General features: G+C 34.0%; 1 protein-coding gene across 4 annotated transcripts in view; it reads left to right on the forward strand.

Moving 5' to 3' along the window:
* Nucleotides 1–23,161, forward strand: part of GAS2 (growth arrest specific 2) — an 89,450-nt gene that overhangs the window by 53,344 nt on the left and 12,945 nt on the right. For all 4 annotated transcript variants that reach the window (XM_033063300.2, XM_033063299.2, XM_033063301.2 and 1 more), the window contains one exon: nucleotides 90–197. In XM_033063300.2, the coding sequence (XP_032919191.1) occupies nucleotides 90–197 (108 nt within the window). The remainder of the gene's footprint in view (nucleotides 1–89; nucleotides 198–23,161) is intronic.

Consider the following 23,161-nt stretch of genomic DNA (forward strand, 5'->3'; position numbering starts at 1 on the left):
AAATGATACATTATGACAAGTGTCTTATTGAATGTTTTGCCAGCCATACTATTTTAAACAGTTCCTATTAATAACTTCTTGTTTTATAGGTTAAACACATTTCTGAAGATCCACCTTGTAAATGCCCTAATAAGTTCTGTGTGGAGCGTCTTTCACAGGGAAGATACAGAGTTGGAGAGAAGATCCTTTTTATAAGGGTAAAGATTTTATCTTCACTTCTTTATCTTTACCTTTTTTTTTTACTTTACTACTACCTTTCACTTTGAAAATTGCATCACTGATTAACAGGAAAAAATATTTTCTGGTTAACCAGCACTGACTCATTTATGACACAGTTGGAGAATAAATAACCTACAGTGTGTTAACTGACCCAAGCAATTGTTAGTATGTGATAAATATCCTCCTGACTTTGGGTCATTGAATTTGCTCGCACTTTAATCAATTGCAACCAAAATAAAAGTCTTCAGAAATGGATCTGCTGACCTCTCAGTTTGGCTTGAAAGAATATCCCCAGCATTAAAACAACCTTTCTCCAACTCTGTTTTGACTGATGCTATTTAACAGGCCGGGAAACAGATCAAAGACTTCATGATCATTGAATTGCCAAGTCATGACTAAAATACATTGCTAAAGCAGCATGAGCAAACCATTAAAATCCATAGTACTTTATTTGATTAACAGATATTTCCAAACACAGAGCTGTATTTCAGACTTTGTATGTAGAGTAATAACTCCCATAGCACAAAGTTAATCAGTATCAATATTTGCTAGCATTATTATATAGCTGAATTTAGCACATCTATACGTTCAAAGCATAATTCTTCTGATCCCTCTATATATGTCTATGGTAATAATAATTGAAAATATGCTAATCTTGTTATTCTGTAGTTGTATGTTAAAAATATGATTCATACTATGCTTCTTTCCATCATCTTCTCCACACGCACTATTCTTGAGCCATGACTTGACAAAATGATAGGTCTTGCTCTCAAATAACTGTTATACCTATTTTGCTAAAGGCACATAACTGTGACCTGATAAAACTGAGCACTTGTAAACAGAAGTCAGAGGGATTCCTTCTTATCTGCAGAAGTCATGTTCCTTGTTCAACAAAATACCAGAGTGCTTATGCAGTCATAAACTTCTGCTTAACATAACTTACAATGAAGTCAATGAAACCAGATAAGGTTTTTGGTTTTCTCAGGAGTGTGAAGTTGGGAACATGTTTAAGTACTGTGCTGAATAAGTATTGATAACTTCTAATTAATTCAGTAATAGGCCAAAAAGAAGAAGAAATAAGGGATTTGTTAAATCTCACAGAGAGTTTGAGATTTAACATGCTAGTATAAAGGATTAATGGCTTTACTGGTTTGTAGACAGTGATACTTTTTTTTTTTTAATTCTGCAGTATATTTAGGTAATAGCTTTATTACGAGTTTCAAACCACTTTGAAGAAGGTAGTCATTATTAACCAAAGACCTCAGTAATATGGCACAGTTTAACATTCACAGTTTCTTCCTTTTGATTTCAATTTTAAAAACAGTATAGAAGTATTTTTAATCTTTTATTTTTAATAAACTTGAGTTCTGCCAGAATGGTGAATATCAAATTCCCTTTTGCTGGCTTCTTTATTATGCAATGTAGTCCAAGCCAGATTTCATTCCAAGTTTGCAAACAAAACACCCTTTTCATATCACACTACTGCATTCCAAGTCGAATTGTGCAAAAAAATAGCAGTAATATAGACTAGGAATTAAACAGCAGTATTAAAGATCATTCCTACAAAACATATCAATGGAAACCTACCATGCATTTCAATGGGAACAAGTTCATGTTCCTAGGTTTTAAAAGTCAGCTGTCTTTTGGTTTTGCTTGTTTTGAACTTCATTTTGGAACACTTCACTGGATCACAGTAAGTTTTCACTCTTCACTCTACATGTTCTTCTGCACATGACTAGATTTATTAGCCTTCCTTTGGAATCCTTTGGACACTTGTGGAAAAGCACATTTAATTTTATCACTATTTGATGCCACTGAGGTAGTTCCTCTATGCTGTATGTTCTTTATACAGCACAACACAGCCAAATACATGCCATTTGTTTACAACCCAATGTGTTCAATTTGAATTGAGATCAACAGTTTCATTGTTTTAAGCTCAATGTATCCATTTAGTGTATCCACTACTGTATTAGCCTATTAGCTTTTTCCAGTAACCTCTACAAAATTTAAAACTTCTATCATTTCAGTGATGCTACAAGTATGCCATGTGGTAGGAGTTAAGTCTCATTAATTGATGGTTAAGATTATTTATTTGGAAATTATTAAATGATATAATATCTGTAATTTTCTTTTCCTAATTCTACAAGTTCCGTTAGGAAAAAAAAAGCAAAACCAACTTACAAAGCAGAAGAGAAAGTGTCCCAAGTTCCTCTTTTTATTAGTTTATATCCATATATGAAATAAGTGAACGAGACAGAGCAAAGCAGACTAAAACATGGCAGAGCATAGATTTCTTGCAAAAAATCACAGAAACAAATTACATGTGTCAATTTAAAGTAATTCTAAGGAAAAGAAACCCTTTGGAATATGCAGCAGAAAGCACAGGGGTAATGATCCCATTAAAATTAAAGTACAGTAATTTCGTGAGTATAAGGCGCATGCTTTTGATTAAAACTTTGGTCCGAACCTGGAAGTGCGCCTTATACCCCAGTGTGCCTTATACTAGTGAAGTGAAGTTTTTTTTTTTAAACATGGGAAAATATTTTAATTCCTAATAGAAGTTTTAAGTCTGTGAATTAAGGGAAATTATGAAACTTCATGTAAACATTAAGATACTTAAATCTTCTGATAAAATTGCATGTCCCAAATGCAGTTTTTTATGCATGAGGTGATTCTATAACGCATAAACTGAATATGATTAGCATAATGCTGTGGTGGCTTAGATGATAAATAAAAATGTATCTGCTTGTAGATTCTTTCTCCTTCCTTCCAAATAGGAATGATTCTAAATTCCACTTACACAGAAAACATGGAAGACATGGTTTATAGTAATGGATTATGTTAATAAGTTGAAATAAATCACCAGCTCATTTAAAACTGAAACATTTGTTTACAATTAGTGGGATCACTGTATGTGTGCAACACACAATTAATCATCTGCATTTTCACTCTCCTACCATCCTACCATTATGCCTTAATCTTTCAGAATGGATAAGCCTGTTTTTGAAAATAAAGAATAACAAGTCGTGAAAACTTGTACAAATGTTTGGTTTATAAATTGGGAAAGAGAGTCACAAAGATTGAAGTGTTTGCTTCTTGCAGAAGGCAGAAAAGTAGTTATTAAGAGAGATTTTTATAGTAAGAAAAGTCAGTCACCTTTACAAAAAGTACTTTTTTAACAGTTTCAGTGACAAGAATTCTGTTTTCAAGTTACCTCATGTTGCATTGTATATGCATTAGCATAAACATTTCCCACAAACTAACCAGCTTCTCTCAGAAATTTCTGTCATTTTGGTCCATACTCATGATGACATTCAAATTATCTTTATGCAGCTGGAGTCACATTAGATGATATAATGGGTCCTGGGTTTAAAGCTTCTGATTTTTGCTGTGACGTATCGATGTTCTCTATCTTGCAGACCAGTTGATAAGTATGTGATTGCTCTTAAATGATTGACCTTATATTCTTAATAAGTAATATATATATTTTGGTATAGTAATAATAAAACTTTTATTTAATACTTTTTTCTTCTAAATCCCAGGAAAGGAAAGATGTTATTTAGCTGCTACAGCACCTGTGTAGAAACTTTATTTTCAATTTCACCAACACAATAAATGTGTAATAGGCATGTTTTTCTCAGCATATATATATATATAAAAATCACTCTGCAGACAGTCTAATATGCACTAATGCCTCTTCTTGGTGAGAAAAATGTATTTGTGTATAAATATAGAAGTACATTTTACTCCAAACCATCCAAGAAGAGATGATGTACCATATACCATATAACAACTGGAAATATGGAGAAATAGAAAGCAGATTGGTTATACAGATCTCAAGACTCAAATGCTTTGTTCTGCCTTTCAAATTCAAATGCAGAAGTTGTACACATGGTTTTTTCATAGTGTGTTTCTGTCTTTTGTCTTTCCTTCAGCATCATTTTCCTAGCTTTTTGTCTTTCTTATTCCAAAGATTTTCACAGTTGTTCTGTGTTTCCCAGGCCTATTCACTTCCAATCTGCAAAAGAGTTCATGTTTTTAATAGTGAAAATCCTTTCCTAAGATTTATCTATAAGAAATAACTTTCCAGAGTGTTTAAAATGTCAAAATCATGGGCAGATCAGGAGTTTTAATTAACCTAACTCCAAAGGAGATGTAGTGGAATGCCTGGGATCTTGTGAGTGAATTCTGAAAACACATCTTGGGCCTTAGGGCAGCAAGAGTCATTGGTCGCTTTGGGCTTCTAATCTCAGTCTTCTTATGTTTGTAGACAACTGCAGTAATTCTCAACTTGAGACTGCAAAAGACCTGGGGAAAGGCATGTCTGAAGTCCAGCCCCAGTTTATGCCCAGATGCAAGGTGATTTTGGAGATTTTTCAGCTGGACACTTCTTTACTCTGTGCCAATTCCTCTCCAATAGCTTTACAATCAGAGAGTAGATGACATTTCAGTCTTACTTGTGCTGGAGACAATTGTTCTCAACCTTCTCAGGTTTCCTATATTGTTAAAAAAAAAAAAAGCGCACTTAAAGAGCCAGTTAAATTCACTCCACAAGACTCAAAAACTCTTGGACAAACAGTGATACTGAATGTGTCAGTGGGGTGACTGGAGTTGAGTGCTTCCTGTAGAACTGTCAGGAAATCTGTTTTGTTCTACACTCCATCACTAATCTGTTGATACTAGGAGAAACCTGCCCTGCCCCAGCTTAAGTTGCAACTTACTTGTTCTTTTAGTTACCCTTTCTCTCTTGCCTCTCCCTTTTTTCTTCTTTTTTTTTTTTCCCTTCCTGCTTTCGGCTTTTCTTATTTAGGCCTAGATATCTCCATGGAGCCAGATGCCCATGGACACCTCTCTCTCTTCGCTTTGTACCTGATTATGCTGGTTTTGCCCTCAATAAAAAAGCAGCTACAGCTCCACTATCTGGTCCTTTGAAAAACTGACATTTCTACTTAAATAATTGACTGATTTGCACTAAGGGTTATCCAAACCTATAAAGTGTGAGAAATTTTTTTTTTTTTTTTTTTGCTCCTCTTGATTTAATCTTTTACATTTTTTTCACTGACATACTGCATTTGTGCAACCATTCATGTTAATTTAGTGTCTGGAACTTTGAAAGGATTCATCAGAAACTTCTTTACAAGAAAACCCTTTGTAAGTCAAATTATTAGCTCCTAATTTAATGAAAACTGTCGAAGTTATGTCTTTTTACTTTCACCCAAAGAAGTTCTTGTTATATTTAGTGGAATTTCTTTTTTTACAGAATATATCTTTGTGCAATATTCAGATTCAGTGGAACTGACAGGCTATGCAATAGCTCTGCCGTTTTTCTCACTAGTTTAGACTTGTTTGCCTCAAGTGACCTCCTTCTGTGGACAATCAAATACTGTGTCTTCTATAATTCCCAGTGTATCCCTCTATACATTAATGTGCAATGACAACTCCACTTGGGGATGAGAAAAACTTTTAGCAAATCATATGGTGCTTTTTTAGAGTGTAATGTATCTTCAAGGAGTGTAACATTCTAGTTCTTGAAATTACTTATACACATACGGTAATTTTCTTCCATGATATTTATAATTTAGGCTTCTAGAACTGAAGTTATAACAATATTACATTACCTGAAATCAGTAGAATGAGAATTCTTCTCAGGAGGAGGCTAGGGTAGAGTATTCTGAAGCTTTATGTCTAAAACCATCCCCTAAAATTCAGCTGATTTCCTTAACAAGGGTTAAAGATGGCAATGCAAGACATTCCCCAGGTGCCTGAGTTTCCTCTCTGATAGGAATAAATTAGGGATATTACCCTGCACACCAGCATGGGCAGTATTTTCTGTGTAGTAATTAATCATACAAAAAATTGTTGATCCTTTAGAGGTAAATAAAGATGAGTAACAAATCTAGAAAAATATGTATTCTTGATCTCATTATTTTAGACTTTTTTTCCCCACAATATCGAGAATACAAAAATAGACCAAATTATGTAACTCCCCTCCTCTCCTTTTTTTGCTTATCTTACTCCTTTTGTATGAAAGGTACTGGACCAGCATCTCCACAGCTAAGAGCACACATACACTGCTAATCAAGTCCACCATTAATCTGCAGACAAGAATTTTCAAAACAAAAAGACCTTTATTTATAGTGTATTGCTGAGAACTAAGGATTGGGTTCCATAAGTTTATACTGAAAATGTTAAGGGGGAAAGTATTTCCTTTCTCTCTGTTATTTTCTGGTGTTTTTGTTAAATAGATGAATCATTTTGTAAGAATCCATTTGACATTTACATTTGACAATAATATATTCTACATTAATGATGAGACGGCAGCATGTGCTCGCATTTTAGAAAACAGTTTATTAAACCTGATACTTTAAGAAATGGAGATGCTATTTGTGTGTTTCTCTTAAAGGATAGCACTGAGCCTTACATTTCTTCTTTAAACTTTTTCTTTAATGAGTTGACTAGGTATGACACTAATGGGAAAGATATTTAACAGAGTCAAGGTAAGTACGTCTATCTTTTATAGAAGAATGCTAAAATATTTTTGAATTAAAGTGAATTTAATTTAAGTGAATTTAAGTTAACATTCTTCACAGTAGGTTTAGCTAATTAATATACAAAGCTAATTTAAAAGGAAAAAAACCATCTGATCCTTTTGATATACATTGTGTACAGTATAATTTTATACTGTAAACACAACTCATGTTGCCCTCTGGAGAAAAGAATAAATGTGCCTGATGTGGTGTCCTCAGTTAATCAAAGCTTCTCCACGGCTCATAAGGGATTGTAATCGGACATTTAGGATTCAGGCATGAAAGTATATTGATTATTTATTGGCATATTCCTTAGCATTAGTGTAATACTTTTAGAGAAATATTAACCTACATGGGAAATTCCAGTTGGGCTTTACGTCTTGATTCAGGAATGATGTTTCTGCAGAGAACTGGGCTGGCCATGACTAAATAAAAATGGTATATAGGCTTTTAAAATATTTAATACAGTGTGATTTTACCTTTCTATTCCTATAATAACAGGAGGAAGTAAGAGTGCATTTTTTTAAATATTTTATTTCTTTGTCATTCTCATGTCAGTGTGAAAGCAAGTTTTTTTCCTTGTGTTATACCTTGTTACACTTCGTAGGCATTCATGTTGTTCGTCAAATATCTACTATATTTCATTTTCAAACTTCACTGCACCTCTGGCAACATGCATGTAAAGGCATAAAGTACTTTTTGCAATATATCAACCCAACAGGATTTTATCCCGTGTGTTTATTCATGACTTTGTCCTCTGTGATGCCTTCTAGTTCTGACCAGAGGAAAAATAGTAAATATTTCCAAATCCTTTCTCATGTTAAAATACAGAACATTGTATTTTAATGAGAATAGTTATGATTTGTGAGGCAGAGAATTTATCAATTAGTATGTTACACTGGGATTTTGTCTTTCCTAGCAGAAGTTGTCAGATGCCCAATCTTTCTAGAGAGATGGGGGAAGTTGAATTTTTATTTTTGGTATTTATTCCCTTTAAGAAGTTTTTTTGTATTTTTTTTTTTTTTTTTTAGAATCAGAGACATACCTTCATCTCACCTACAGGGTTCTTTCAGTGGGGAGGAGCAAGAAATTCCTTTCTATTTCCTATGATGAGTAATGGGATTGATAATCAAACTACAGAGTTACCTAGCATTTCATATTATTCATCTTTCAGATTAAAAATGTAAAAATTAAATTGTCAGTTTGATACACTATTTGTTATAAATAGTGGGGATTTTTTTATATTGATTTATTAAGATTCTACTTTGAGATATGTTCCAATCCTAAAAGAAAAAAACCCCAAACAAAACTTTAGCTCCATCTGTGTCAGTCAGTAGGAAAAAATTTATCTTTCAAAAAGTAAAAAGAATTATTTACCAAGAAAATCTCATGGTAGCAAAGGAATAAAGCAATGAGACCTTTATCCATAACAGTTATATCTTTTTAATTATTTATTAGTCTAGGAGTCAAAGACTATGAGACAGTCATGATAAATTCAGTGTATCTCTCTTATATTGCAATAACATAGAAATAATACTCTTAAGATATACTGAATGATGCTTTTTCAGTGCAGGTTTTTAGATTTTTATCTGACTACACATAAAAAAAATAGTTTTAAATATAATTTGCTTTTAATAATTTAGGATAGTATTAATAGCTATTTTTACTTCATATTTTAAATTCCATTTCCATAAATAATTAAAGAAAAATGACTGGCAAATATCCTTGCTATGGGCCAACCCATAGCTGCCGATATCTTGCTAACATCAAATCCTGCCGAGGCATCCTCAGCCACCACCCGCACAGCCCAGGGAGGCCAGGCCAGGCCCCAGCAGCTGCCAGGCAGAGACAGGGAAGGCCACAAACCCCACGGAATTGAACGCAGCAAAAGCCAATATACAATTGTGCAGCCAAGGAGGCCATCTCTGTTCTGGCCCTCCCAGCTCGGCTGTCAAAAAATTCTCCACCATGAATAATTCCAACTGCCACCCAGCAGGGATTATATGAGTATCTGCAAACCCCAAGAAAAACATTAACGCTTTCACTACACAAATGAGATTTGCAGATCTTCAAATGAGAGAAAAAAGATAAAGACACATGGAGAAACAACATGAAGACACCAAAGTCAATTTTTTAAAGGTCAAGTCCCAAATGGGAAGAGAAATGAAGACATGCCTTAGGCTTAAGCTGAAATTCTCTTGAAAGCCATAGTAATAGACTATTTATATATTAAATATCCCTATAAATCATAAAAACAGGATGGGGTGAAGTATTGTTTACATTGTAAGCATAAGCAAAAGCATCCATGCTAAATAAGCAGATGTTGAAGTAGCTATGATCCCATAAAAAGTTTGAACAGAGAAAAAAAAAAGTAATAAAGACCCTTCTTCCGCCAAGAAAGAAGAAAATCTCTGTTCCCAAAAATGAAGATTATCTCAAAAATAAATGAAGAAAACCTTTGCTTCTAAACAACTAATCCTTAAAAGTGTACCCCATTAACTAAAAAATTAGCCCTCAAAAACAATTGTGGGGAAAGCTGTAAATCAAAGAGAGAGACTTTTACACAATAATCAAATTTCCATTCTCCCAAACAGTTGATTTGCTGTAACAATAAAGCCACAAAAAATCTATTTTCTTGCAAAGAAGCCTCCATGACTTGACAAAAAAAACCTCCTCTTACCAAGTGAACTGAAGAAAAACTATTCTAGAAATAATAAACTAAATAAATAATTCTTACATGTTTTCAATAAAATAGGAAAAAAAGTGTAGAGGGAGAAGAAAAGTACAGTAATTTCACGACTATAAGGCACATCCTTTTGACTGAAATTTTGATTGAAAGCCGAAGTGCGCCTTATAAACCTTATATATGGACAAAGTTCGGAAATTTGCCGACACCCAGAAGTGCGCCTAATAATCCAGTATGCCTTATAGTCGTGAAATTACTGTATTCTAACGGTTTTGTTGTGATTGTTATTATTTAGTTCTATTAATAAAGTTTTTCTTTATAGCCATTAAAATTTCATCCTACTTTGCCTTCCTCCTAATCCTATCTCACAATCTAAAGTAAGTAAGTAGTTCTAGTAAGGTCACTAACAATTTAGCCAACCCTATACCCAGCACATAAATTAGTACATTAGCCAAAAAATTTCTAATTAGCAAACCAAATCCACTACAATCACAAATGGAAATAGTCGTATCAAGTGTCTATGCCAGTTCACATGGCACCAGAATTATGCTTTCCTGGCAAATCCATCAGCAGATATCACAAATACCCAACAAAGGTCACCATTTGATCCTGAATTTATTTTCTTTGGTTTTGTTTATTTTCTTCTTGGTATTAGAAATTTGAGTCCAAGACCACTTACACTTTGTGCTTCAAATAATGGATTTTCACTGAAGTTTGCTGTGTAGTTTTTCTCCTTTAGCAACAGAACGTTAAGATAATTGCAATTACTGCGTTTTTGCCTTAATGAAAAGTTTATTAATTATCATATGAATGCTACAAAGTACCAACCTAGAGATGGGTTCAAGTTGCTAGAAATACCCTGAAGTCAGTAGCAACCCACACAAGCCAAGGGATAAAACTTCTATCCTAATGTGGAATTTGGAGTTAAATCTGAATACGCAGTTGCCATTATTTATCCCCTTCTGAAAACAATATAGCTCAACATACTTCCAGAAATGCTTGTTTTGTGATTCTCTTCTAGTAATGACCTATTTCATTGAGGGTTAGCTGTATATGAAAACAAATTTTCCCCTATATTTTGATTTTTTAAATGGTGAATGCTCAAATTTATAAATTTTTAATACTTTTTTTTAAAACTGTTTTAGAAATCTCATTGGGATCTTAACAGATATTAAACTGCTCTGACACTTAAACATTGTTTTGCATGTTTTAATGGAAGTTTAGAAGCATTCCTTTTACTCTTTTTGTTGGCATTGATTTTTGAAACTCAGAACAAAACAAGAATATGTACTATAAGGAAGTTTTAAACGCAGAAAACATTTTCTTTGCCAAAGATTAGTAAACTTGGGAGATCCAAGAGTCAATTGTTATCTTAAGTGTATTTACCAAAAATCAGCAACTACTAAAGTGAAGATCAGCTATAGATCACTCATCAAATCAGTATCACTTGATACAGATTGCTTTGTGGAGTGCTATCATGCCTTACTTTCAACTTATCAGAAAAGGATTTACCTTAGGGTTTAAAATACAACTCAAGCTTCCCCCCCACCCAGATTCCACATCCAGGACACTAAAATTGTCTTGATTTTATTAAGGTAGTATTTCAGTCATGGCAACAGATGCTGAAGTGCTTTAGTTGTTATAAACACTCCATTTAGATTAATACATTCTATGGAATTTATTAGATATTTTACTAGATATTTTATGTTTTGCAGTCCTAAGAGTACACCTCTAACCAACTAGATGCAACTCTGTCTGGAGCTTTTAAAATTCAGAAGGGAGCCAGAACTGTTACCCAAAACATGCCATTTATGTTATTTAATAGGTTGTGATTGCTTTTGTAAATAATACTGTAATTACATAAAGTTATTTTTAAATTTGTATTAAGGTTTTATCATACATAGAATCATAGAATGGTTCGGTTTGGAAGGGACCCTTAGAGGTCATCTGGTCCAACCCCCTCCTATAAGCAGGGTTATCTTCAACTAGACTAAGTTGCTCACCCATCTAATCTGGTCTTAAATATTTCCAAGGATGGGACATCCGCAATCTCTCTAGGAAACCTGGGCCATGGCCTCACCATCCTCATTGTAAAATACTTCTTCCTTATAGCTAATCTAAATCAACTGTCCCATTAGTTTAAAACCATTACCCCTTGCCCTGTCTTGTCACAACACAGGATAAGAAAATTGCTGCTTCCTCTGCTGTGTTTACTGCCTTCAACAGTCTTCTTTTCTCATATAATCTTTAACATATTACCATGTTAGCTTACTGCATTTAAGAGTAGTTATTAATTAATAGGGGGACATGTTTATAGCAATTTGGCAAATTCATAACCATGATAATTTCCTGTCTCATTTTAAGTAAGTTTTAATAATCTCAAAGACTTTTTAAATATGAAGGAAGTGAGTTTCTGCCTCTGTGTCAGTTTTTCATGTGTTACAGTACCTGTCAAGGAACTGCTTTCTACCTCATCTATGTCCTGCTCCTGCAACCCCCCGTCTTAAACCCTTCCTTTTCCTGAATTTTTATTTTTTCCTTTTGAATTAAGATCTCGAGGAGTACATGAGGTCTACACTCTGAATTTCCATCCAGAACCAGACACAATTTTAAGTCTTTCCATCAGTATAATGATGGGTATGTGCTGGTGCAAGTGGCTCTGGTGTGGGAGTGAGATTCAAAGACAAGTGTAGCCAGGGCCTTTTGGTTTGGCAACCAACTGATGGCTTCCTGGCCCTGTTTTACTGGCATGGTTTTACATGGAACATATCAATAGATCACTTAAAGATGACCCAGCTAAGTCACAAAATGGGTTTCTGTTTTTTTGTTCAGTTTTTGTTTGTTTTTTTTTTTAACTGACAGATATTTAATCTTTTGATACCATTTTTCTCTATCATATTGATTTCCCTAGAAGATACTTGAGCTCAACTAAACTGGTATTGTTTCAGGTTCTAAAATACCTCCTGGTTTCCATCAAGAGAACAGATAAAAAAAAATTTGAAGCACTTATTCTTTTTACAGCTCAGGTTTTGCTTTCCTTATCAGATCTGAGAAACATGTTGCCATTAGCTAACCTATTAGCTAGCCCAATTAAACTAATATAGCTCACTTATTTTCAGAGAGTGCAGTTGAAGATATTACTTCAATATTGTTTTGAACAATAAATTGAATTCTTTATATGGTAGGGTTTAAAAATTCCTAATCTAAAATGTTTCCCAGTCAAAATGTCTGTATTTAAAATATATTTTAGTTATTTTTAAATTATGATTTAAAATTTTCTTTTAAATATATTTCTGCTGTGTCTAAGGTGTAGAACTATAATAATATTCAGAATTCTGTGTAGAACCTTCAAAGTCAACTCACATAAATCAAGTGAAATGGTAGGCTGCAAAAAACTCAGTTTTTCATAAATTTCAGTGGTGCTTATGCAAATTTCTTTTACTTAACAACTTCCTCACGATTTACAGACAGGCAAGAGGAAGAAGGAAAATTCAGCATTTCATAAGGGTACAAAGAGTTCTGTTTCTGTTTCATTCTCTCCTCTCCACCTCAGTTTCTCAAAATTTTGGCAAGCAAAAGAATGATATCACAGCGATTTAATGGTGAAAGTGTGTATTTTTCTCAAGTCTCCTTCCTTCTCTTTGGTCTTTGCTAGAATTATGGGGTTTTGGTTATTTGTTTTTATTTTCTGGGTTTTTTTGTTTAAATTTAATATAGTGTTTGCAAAAGATGCTATAGACTTAAGGCAATTCTGGACATAAGCCCAGATTTTGAAGGAGCCCATGAAAACCTAGTCTGCATGTATTGATGATTGTGTATAATTTTGTTACAAATTCAAGTATAATTAGCTAATTTACTCAGGGTTACAGTCTTATGGGTCTAATTTTAGAACACATTTCCAACTGTGTAAAAGTAATAGCAAAGGGAATATGGTTTTGTTCAGGGGCTTTTTTATTATCTATTATCTTTTTAGTTTTCAGTCTTGCCCTAGCCTTGAGTCCCTTGCAAACAGCAGCAAAAAAACTAAATCTCTGAGAAGTAAAGCTAGTTCTCAGTGCTCCAGGAAATGCCATCAGTACAAAAAAAAACTAATGAGGACAAGTAAGCCACCAGTGCTTTTGGAGTACCTCAGTATATATGGAATAGTAGGACAAAGGCTTTTTGTTAGATGTGCAAGGCATCCACATCCCTTCTTTCAGATTAGTGAAAACCAATATGTCTGTAGCATACTGACTAGGCTTGTGATGGTGCCTCTCTAACTCTGTCTGTCTTCTACTGTTGTTTCCATTTAGTCCAAAAACTGGACTGAGGTTTGAGCCAGAGGAGATGCTTTAAAGTTCAAAGCTTTATGCTATACACCATGGTGTTTATGGCATGAAATCTTTGCTGTAGGAAATATGGAGATCAAGTGTTTGATTCAGGTCTGGCAATGTGTATATATGTATATCTAAAAGGTACGTCAATTACTATTTTTTGAAGCCAAGACTCTGGCTGTATTTGACTTCAAGCCATCAAGTAATTTTTTGCAGATTGTAGTGAATATGAATATATTGGCATTTAATACTTCAAGAATTTTTATGTAATATCCTCTTTTTGCTAATACTGAAGTAGAGAGTCCAATTCAAAAACTAAGAGTATCCTGATGATGAAAGATTATGTTGATGTGAAAACAGACATAATTACATTTTACACTATGATATTCACATTCATGTCTCTTTAACTGTTCAGAATTCATGGTAACTGCTTAGGAGATACTTTGAGAAGAATGTTATGTGGAAAGAATTTCTCAGCACTGGTGCTTAGCATTAGCAAGGCTTGTCTAAAGGAGAGATTTCTGTAGCTTTGTCTCTGTTTAGAGCTACTGCTTGGGCCTATCCATGATGCAATTAGAACTAAAATTCTTTCCCTAATAATTAGTTTTGACTTTCAAGATTAACATAATAACAAAAACTGTTTAAAAAGCGAAGTTTTTTAGAACAAAAGCTAGCACTAACTTAAAAGACAAGTCTGAAGAAGCTTTGTTTTACAACACACATTCATTTTGCTTTATTCATAATACAGAAGTGGGAAAAGTGTTATGAAGTTGTGTTATGATGTACCACTTTAACCCATATGTTTGCATTTAGGAGCTCTTGTCAGCATTATACCCCATCTTACCTGGGCACAGGGTATTTAATGTATTTTATGTGTGTACACAGTTACACATGGGTGTGTACAAATGCACATATGCCCACATGACTGTCTGTGAAACCACAGTCCTTTGGCTAAAAATTTAGGTGATGTCAATTCAAAACGTATCAAGGAGAGCTGATATGTTAACTTGGTAGTTTTTAGACATCCAGGTGAATTAAAAGAGACTACCATATCCTTCAAGTATGGCAAATGCAAGAAGGAAATGTGGATTTTACCTTCTATGTTTTGGCCCTGAGCTTGAAATATTTATGTCTGCATGCTAATTTTTAATCAAGTCAAATATTTTGCAGAACATATGCACTATAACGAAAAATATTAAACTGCATATAGGGAGAGATACTGTGAAGACAAAGATCAGTGCACAAAGATTCTGTAGAAATTACTTGCCTCAGTGCCTGTTGGAAAACAGGTTCCTCAATTAAAATAGAATAAAGCTTTAAAGATTTAACAGACCTGTTGACAGTCAATTGAAATTTTTAGAAACTGCAACAGGTCTATGTTTAGAATATGAAGTAGATACAATTCTGGGCACACTGGGTTTCTTAAATGTTCAGATGGAATGTGCAGCTGGAGTTGTTATGGTGTGTCTTCTGTGATAACCTGAAAATAGGAGGAGAAGTAAAGTTAAAGAAAAACCTTGCCTTTTCTTGGATTAAGACATGGTCAGGGCACACCATACAGGTGTGGAACATAGGAAGCACTGTCTACCCCATAGTTCAGATGTAGATGTAGCAGCAATGAATGAGAGAAAATATCTGAGAAGGCATTTCAATCAATAATGTTTCCATTGCTTCTTCAGGCTTGACCAAAACATCACCTGATGCCCTCAACAGAAAAAGAAATCCCAAAACCACCAAAAACCAAACCTCACAAAAAAAAAAAAAAAAAAAAAAAAAAAGCCCAAGCCAAACAAACACAACCCAAAAAACCCTCCAAACTCTAACCCCCCCAAACCACCTCAAAACTATGTCATCATAGCGTGAAATCATCTTGTAGCTATTGATTAAATTGTCTATCACTCTGTTGGAATATTATCAAAGGAAAATCTATTATTCTGACAATAAGTAAAAAGTGCATCCCTGAAGGAAGTGAAGCCTAAGGATGAAGCATTGAAGTATGCAAGGATACTTGCATACTTTATGGTTGCATACTGGATTTGTCTAAATGTAGCTCTTCCTTTTGTTACACTTCTTAAAATGAGTTTTACATAATTCCTGCTATTGCAATCATGATTTAAAAGCATGCATGCAATAGAAGTACTGCTTCTGTTACTATTATGTGTGCTTACTCTACCTTCCTGTCCTGAAATACAGTACTATATCTTAAAAAAATTATTCATGCTTCTGAGTAAGTGGAAAGTGGTTTGTGTTCTCTAAGAGAGTCAGTATAGAGCCTAGCTATACACAAATGAGCACTGAGAAAAACACCTTTGCCAGGAATCAGTTCTAAATCAGAAACAAGTTTATTTATTAAAAGGGAAAGGATAGAAGCTCTGGACTACTCTGTTAGAGTAATCAGCGTCTTTCTGGCAACTAGTACATTTTCCCTTTCCAAGATCTTTGCCAGAACCTAGAACGATCTTTCTTCTGGTATTTGCAAAAAGATATAAAACTGATGAGTGCAAAGAGATCCAGCATACTAGAATATATACAACGGGAATTTCCATGGGACTGAATTGAAGTGCTGTCAGGTTACAGCTAGCAGCTATCAAATCTAAACTGAATTACTAATACTAACTTTAAACGATTCATTTCTGTGTCAAGAGAGTTACCAGAGTCATAAAATTATTAAATACCTCACAGAAATATAGAACAATATGAAAAATCTGTGCATTCTTTAAGTCTGGTTGCTTCTCCTTTTAACCCCATCCATTTTTTATCTTTAAAATTTCATGCCAAGGAAGTGTGGTTTTTCGGGTAACATTCATTGCATTTTAAATGGGTTTCAGGGCTTGGCACTTGGTCAGCCACTCACAAGTGTCATGAAAGTACAGTAAACTCCTGGAAAGCATTCCAAAGATAAACTTGGAATTCCACAGAACAAAAGTGATGGTATTACCATGATTTTTCCTGGATCTGTCTCACGGAAAAGTGAGGATTATGAACAAAGTTAGTATCAGATGTGCTGTCAAAGTAGGACTGTGGAGAGCAAGAACATCAGTATTTTGTCTTTTACTGCCCACATTTACCTAATTGGTAAATTCTGGCAGTTTCATGTCCAATACAATATCTTGTCTTGAGTCAAAGCAATTAAAAATTCAACATTAATACATCAAACTAGATGAGATTGGTTTCAGCTGAAATTTATTATGTGCTAAAGCATTTAGAAGAAAAACCTGAATAAAAAAAACTTCTGAAGTGATTTATATGTGTACAGTTTAGGACATTTAGTAAGATGTATTAATGTGGCTGAGAAATAAAATACTTCTGATTTTCATGTTTAGGATATTCAGTATCAATGGAGTAATAGTGTAAGGATATACACATAGTGCTGGCAAGGAGATTCAAAAAGTAGGTGTAATGGCTGTGGTGAAGTAGTGATGTGTATGAAATTAAATAGTTAACTTCATTATGTAAAATTCATACGTTTTTTAAGCTGAAATGCAGATCCTTAATTTCTCCATGACAATACAATTACAGAGCAAATCCATTTTAAATTCAAGTATATTAGAAATTTGTTTCAAGATGATGGCAAGCGCTAATCTGGGCCCAGAAAGAAAAGAAAAAGGTGTTGCAAGAAAATTTGGTGTCATTGAAATATCATGCAACCGTGTTGTCATATATTAACTTCTGCCCATGCTCTCCTCATAAATGCAACTAATTCACCTCTGACTTACATTTGAATGGCTATTTTTAGAAGCTGGGAGAGCGACCAGTTCTGGATCCTGCTTTGCACTCTACAGCAAGAGTAAATTTTGTTCACTTAGCATACTAGTTTAAATTTTCCAGCTATTTGTACTCTTCTCCAGTTGATATACTTGATATGTAATTCACAGTATTACTTATACTCTTGTCAAATTTGGTCCAAAAACTTCCATGATAATCAAGTCACTTGAGATATGGTAGATTTGAAATATGTAAAATACTGCAGATTGGCATTGAACTAGATTTGACTCTGCAGCCAGATCTATGTGTGTATTTCGATCTATAGTCAAAACCAATGACTGCATTCTTGGATAAATAGTTTGCAATCTGCACTATTTTTTTTTTATTTAAAGTTTTTCATTCCATTCAGATGACTTTCACAATTTTTTAACACATAAGCATAGCTTTGGTTCATTACTGACAATGCTGGTTTCATAGATTTGCAGTGATGTAATTTCATTCCAACTTTGTAACATCATGCCCCATGGACTCAGACTGACATAATTTTGAAAACTTTGAGAGAATGCTTTGTACTAATTAAAGGAAATTAAAGCTAAGGATAAACTTTATTGAAATTATGCTACCCTTTTTCTCCCCTCATTGCCCCAGTGCAAATTAGAAGGTATTTTAATGAAACCCATGGAGTTCAATAAATCCATTTCATGCCTGTTCATTTAAAAGAATAACCTCTAATCTAAGTTCAAGCAAGAGCTAATAAAACAATCTGCCTCTAGATACTTTCTAAATGTAATTTTCTTGCTTATGCATGTAGCTTTCTTGATTTAAAAACCAGGGAATAGAGGTAGGAGACAGTTTCCAGATTTCTGTCTCCTACTGTGTGACTGTTTTCACCATTTTGGTGTTACCCCTAACTGTTCGTATATAAGACTGGAAAATATATATTGAGACTTTTTTGTTCTCTGTCTATTAGATTTTATCTAAAAGCACATGGACTAAGGTTTCCAGCATAACTAGGAGTCATAAAAGAGAAGGAATCAGGCACTCTGTAGGCAGCCAACCAGAATCACAGTTTATCTGTGCTTTGCATAGGTTTTCTGAAGTACCTTACAGAGTTCTGACAATTCTTATTCATATAATAGGTATTGGTTGAAGGAAAATTATCTGAGTATTGCCAGCTCACTGATATTTTTATTAAAAACCCTTTATCTGTGTTAAAGGTGCTAGTAACCAAAATATTCTTCTCTGAAATAATTTTCCCACGAAAGCTATAGCTGCTTCTCTTCCAGTAATAGGTCAATGGAAGCAGTGATACGGCAGGGTAGAGTTGGCTGGCAGTGTACTCACTTCTTGGGACCTTGGGTTTCTTAGATATTTCCTTCAATTTACATGACACCATAAAGAATGCTTCCATTTATAATGTACCCTATATGTAAAGGCAAATTGAGCTGGGAATTTGCCACAGAGAGTACATAGTGTTGTTAAGAGACATAATGGTCAAATTATTTTTTGTGAATTGACATTAGAGTGAGGCCAAAGGACAAGGACAGCAGAGATTTACTAGCAGGACAATGACGAGGAGCTAGTGTGAAAAAGAGTGAAATAAAATATATGAGTGATGCATTTTTCAAAGATAACTGCTCTACAAGTAAAAAAAGCCATATGGAATCATAGATTGGCTTTGGTTGGAAGGGACCTTAAAGATAATCTAGTTCCAACTTCCTGCCATGGGCAAGAAAAACCTGGAATTAATAAAATAATAGCTTTAGAATTAGTGTATAATGTACTGATATTCAGCAAAATTACTGTAAAGTATCAATTGTTAATTCTTTCTGTCCATGAGATATACAACAAATAATGGAGCAGATACAGACATATACACATTATTACCTTTAATCTTAAATGTTGATCAGCTCATGTTTTTAATCTTACCATGTCCACCTACAGGCTTATGAATCTAGGAGGGCATTTTTCAAAAGAAGAAAAGGACATCTAGTTGAATGAAGCTATAGAAGTGGAATTGTATAAATATGAGTGGGGGGAAAAAAAAAGTCTTTTTCTTTCCCAAAGTCTTCTGCCCATTATTTGTTCTTCTGTCCATGTACTCTTCCTTCTTTTAAAGTATAAATTGTATAGTCCAAGATAAAGAAGGAGCAGCATTGGTCCAGCATCCAGAGTTCCTTACTGCTTGTGATAAGTAGTGAAGGTGGTAAATGAAACCTCATCAAGAGAAGGAGATGGAGTCCGGAGTGGTGGAAACCTAGGAACTCAGAACAGTCTTAGTGGGAGGAGGTGGGATTGCAGCTGAACTACATGAGGAGAAGCAACCGAAGGCCAAGCCTTCACACCATGGTCCAAAACTTTTTGGAAGAGAGTGAGACTAGAAAATCTCTTTCAGTATATTGAGAATTAATTTACATTTCTGTAGAACTAGACCGTGTAACTTAGGTTTTTGGGCAAATTAACCAAATGAGTTTTAGGAATGTGAGTTAGCAGCTACTGCTACTCCACAATGAATGTTCATATGCAGTATTTCACCTTAATGTAAATGTTAAGCAATAGTTCCTACTGGACTGGTATTTGAATTGTACTGCATCTCTTTGAAGAGTATTCTGGCCTCAGAATACAAGACAGCTAGGAGATTGAAACAAGAATAGCTACCTCCTTGCCATTCTGGGGTATACTGGATTGTCATAGCGCACTTGTAAAGATAAGGTTTGCGCTCCTCTCTGTTTCCCTGCTCATTCCTTTGTGCTTCTGTTCTTTAGGAGGTTTTAATTTTTTTTCACCTGTAGTGCAGGGAGCAGACTTCCATTGAAGCTTGTGGGTTGGGTTATGGAAAGTACAGGAAATAAGCATCCTGCAGAGGAAAGATGGAGGAAAAGTAGATAGATTAAATTACTGAAGTGTAACCCATCCATAAAAACAATAAATGTATCTCAGTTTTATTTATTAATTGCTGATGTTATTAGAAGAGATTCTTGTAAGCAATATCATCAATATAGCCACATTTTAATGAGTCTTTTTGTAGAGGATAGTATAAATAATAGTTTCCTTCTGAAGGAGCATATTGTTGAGTATATTTACAATGACTAGACAATAGAATGTAATTTTGAATTAGTCAGAAATAAAGGCTGGATGAATTTATTTACATCTCTATTCTAGTATTGCTAAGCAACCAAGGACAAATGGCTTTATGTCTGGCTAGTATATTGTATTGCTTTAAAAAGCTTTTTAAAAGAACATTCGTTCTTGAACACATGGATAAACTGATTGTAAGCATATTACAGCTTCTCTTGGATAATTTCTGGATTTTAGTACATGATCTCCACAGGCCAGTGTAGTCATATGGCAGAAACTTCCCCAGTTTTACATGTCTCACTGTAATTGAACTTCATAACTCATCATTGCCATGCATCATTTTGGTGGTGTTCTTTCATATTTGTTTCTTTATTTTTATATGTTTATTTTAATGAGCTGCAGTCACAGTAAGGTGACTAGTGCACATTGAAATTGTGCATTATAGGTTCTTCATCCTCAGGAACATATAGACAGCTCAATAATTTTGAGCACAGACCAATTTCATCTGCAAGCATTCCGTGAGGAGTTATGTTATGCATGTTAAATCTTAAAAAACTCCTAATTTCAACCATAGCTATCCTCTGACTGGTTTTATCTCAGTTATTGGAAACTTTACTTTTTAATGTTGATATTTTATCCACATATATTCACAGTTCCCACCTTTGACTAGCCAGCAAGCCTGTACACAGATGAAATGGAAGAAGTCTTATTATGCCAAGCCTAGAGACTTGAAGTATAGAATTGCAGTATATTTACTTGCTGAAGGACATGTGAAAAATATGTCTTTAGAGCTTATAATTAAACCTATATCTTTCAAAAATTTAAGGAAGTGAAATAGTGCTATAGTCATTGCATATTATTTTCTGTCATGTGTTGGATTAGACACCTCAACACTTGCCATTCCTGAAAGTAATGCCATGAAGAAGTAAAAAGCCTGAATAATAAAGGAATTATTGAACTTTTCATTGAAAAATATGTAGGCAGTTTCTGAATCTGAAAGTGTAAGGACTATTCTGAGAATGTCCAGCAAAATGCAAATATTTCTGGTATTCTTTTTTTGGGACCCTCACTTTAAAACTATTGAATTTCTTTTTGCTTATTTGATAGTGTCTAACCAAATGAGGCAGCTGCTAATCCTGAATAAATTCATAGAAGGCAGAAAATCATCTAAAGTCAAAGTATTCGTGACACTGACTAGTAGCAGAAGATCTCAACAGTGTAATTTATTTTTTAGTTCTTCCCAAAGATAAATCTGCAAACATAAAATGCATGTCATTCAATACCTTTTCAGTCATACATACCTTTTTAAGGTATATGGATTTTTAAATTTTTTAATTTTATTTGTTTTTTATTGCACAAGGAAATTAAGAATTACTACCTGTCCTTTTTGAGATCTTAATTTCTTTGGAATATACTTATTTCTGCTTCTCATGCTTTTAATTGATTGTGGTGTTTGCCTGCCTCCTTGTGATTTTTGTTACAATTGCAGTCCTGACATGATGTGTTTGACAGTTTTGACTATGTGGGGTTTTTTTTAATTTTTTGCTTGGTTGGTTTAGTTTGGGGTTGGATTTTTTATTGTTGTTTGTTTGGGTTTTTTTAATATGCCATACTAAGCTACTGAATTGAATTGTGATGGCTCTTGACAAGCCATTTATTTATTTATTTATTTGTTTATTTATTTATTTTGGATTTCACATATCAAACTGAAATGATAATGGTCAATTTGAGGATCTTACCATACCTATCTCAACTAACTTTAAATATTGGGCAAATCAAAACACCTTAAACATAATTTTAAAGTTTATGGGTCATGATTTTTACCCTTGAAGGACTGGCAGGCTCTTTATTTCAACAGGAGGCAAAAGATGTGATCTGGGGAAAATGGCCAACAGTCACTTTTGTGACAAATATTACAAAGATCACAACAATATAGGGAAAGTATTGTTGGTTTTGCTGGACTGGTATCCCAGAGGATGGGGATGCACAATAAAAGAAACAAGGATTTTAACTCCAGCTTCTGCATTGATATTGCATATATTTGAAAGTAGCTGTTTAAAGCATTTTGGAAGGTAAAATATTTAAAAAATAAATAAATTAATTAAAATCCAGACAAGGAAACACATAGGTTGCAGTGAGAAGAAATCTGTAGATGAATATGTGTGGTTTTTTGTTTAGTTGCAGGAAGTACTTTCTTTTATTTGGCTATTTTGAGTCTGGAAATTAGAAGAGATAGAATGAGTCTTGAGAAAATAGGTAGAAAACAGATGGCACTTCAGGATTCATAAGAACAGTTTCATGTCCTTCTGCAATCCTATAACACGAACATGTTCACATGCAACCCACGCACATTTGCCTGATGAAATCCCAGATAAGCTGAATTCAGTGGCAAAATCTAAATAGATGATCAGTCTGCATGAATATACTCTGTAAGTGACTCAATATCCTTAAAGGAATGTAACTTTGGATAATCTTGATAGTCTGGGTAAAATTAATTCCTTTTTGTATTTAGTGGGGTTTGTGTTTGAAATTTGTGCACTCTTTACAAATAGAACTCACATTTTTATTTCTTATTACATTCTGCTTCTAACTTATTCTGCATAGTACCTCACTACTCTAATACACTATTTTAG

The sequence above is a fragment of the Catharus ustulatus genome, chromosome 6 (genome assembly GCF_009819885.2).
Source record: "Catharus ustulatus isolate bCatUst1 chromosome 6, bCatUst1.pri.v2, whole genome shotgun sequence".
In the NCBI taxonomy this organism is placed as follows: Eukaryota; Metazoa; Chordata; class Aves; order Passeriformes; family Turdidae; genus Catharus; species Catharus ustulatus.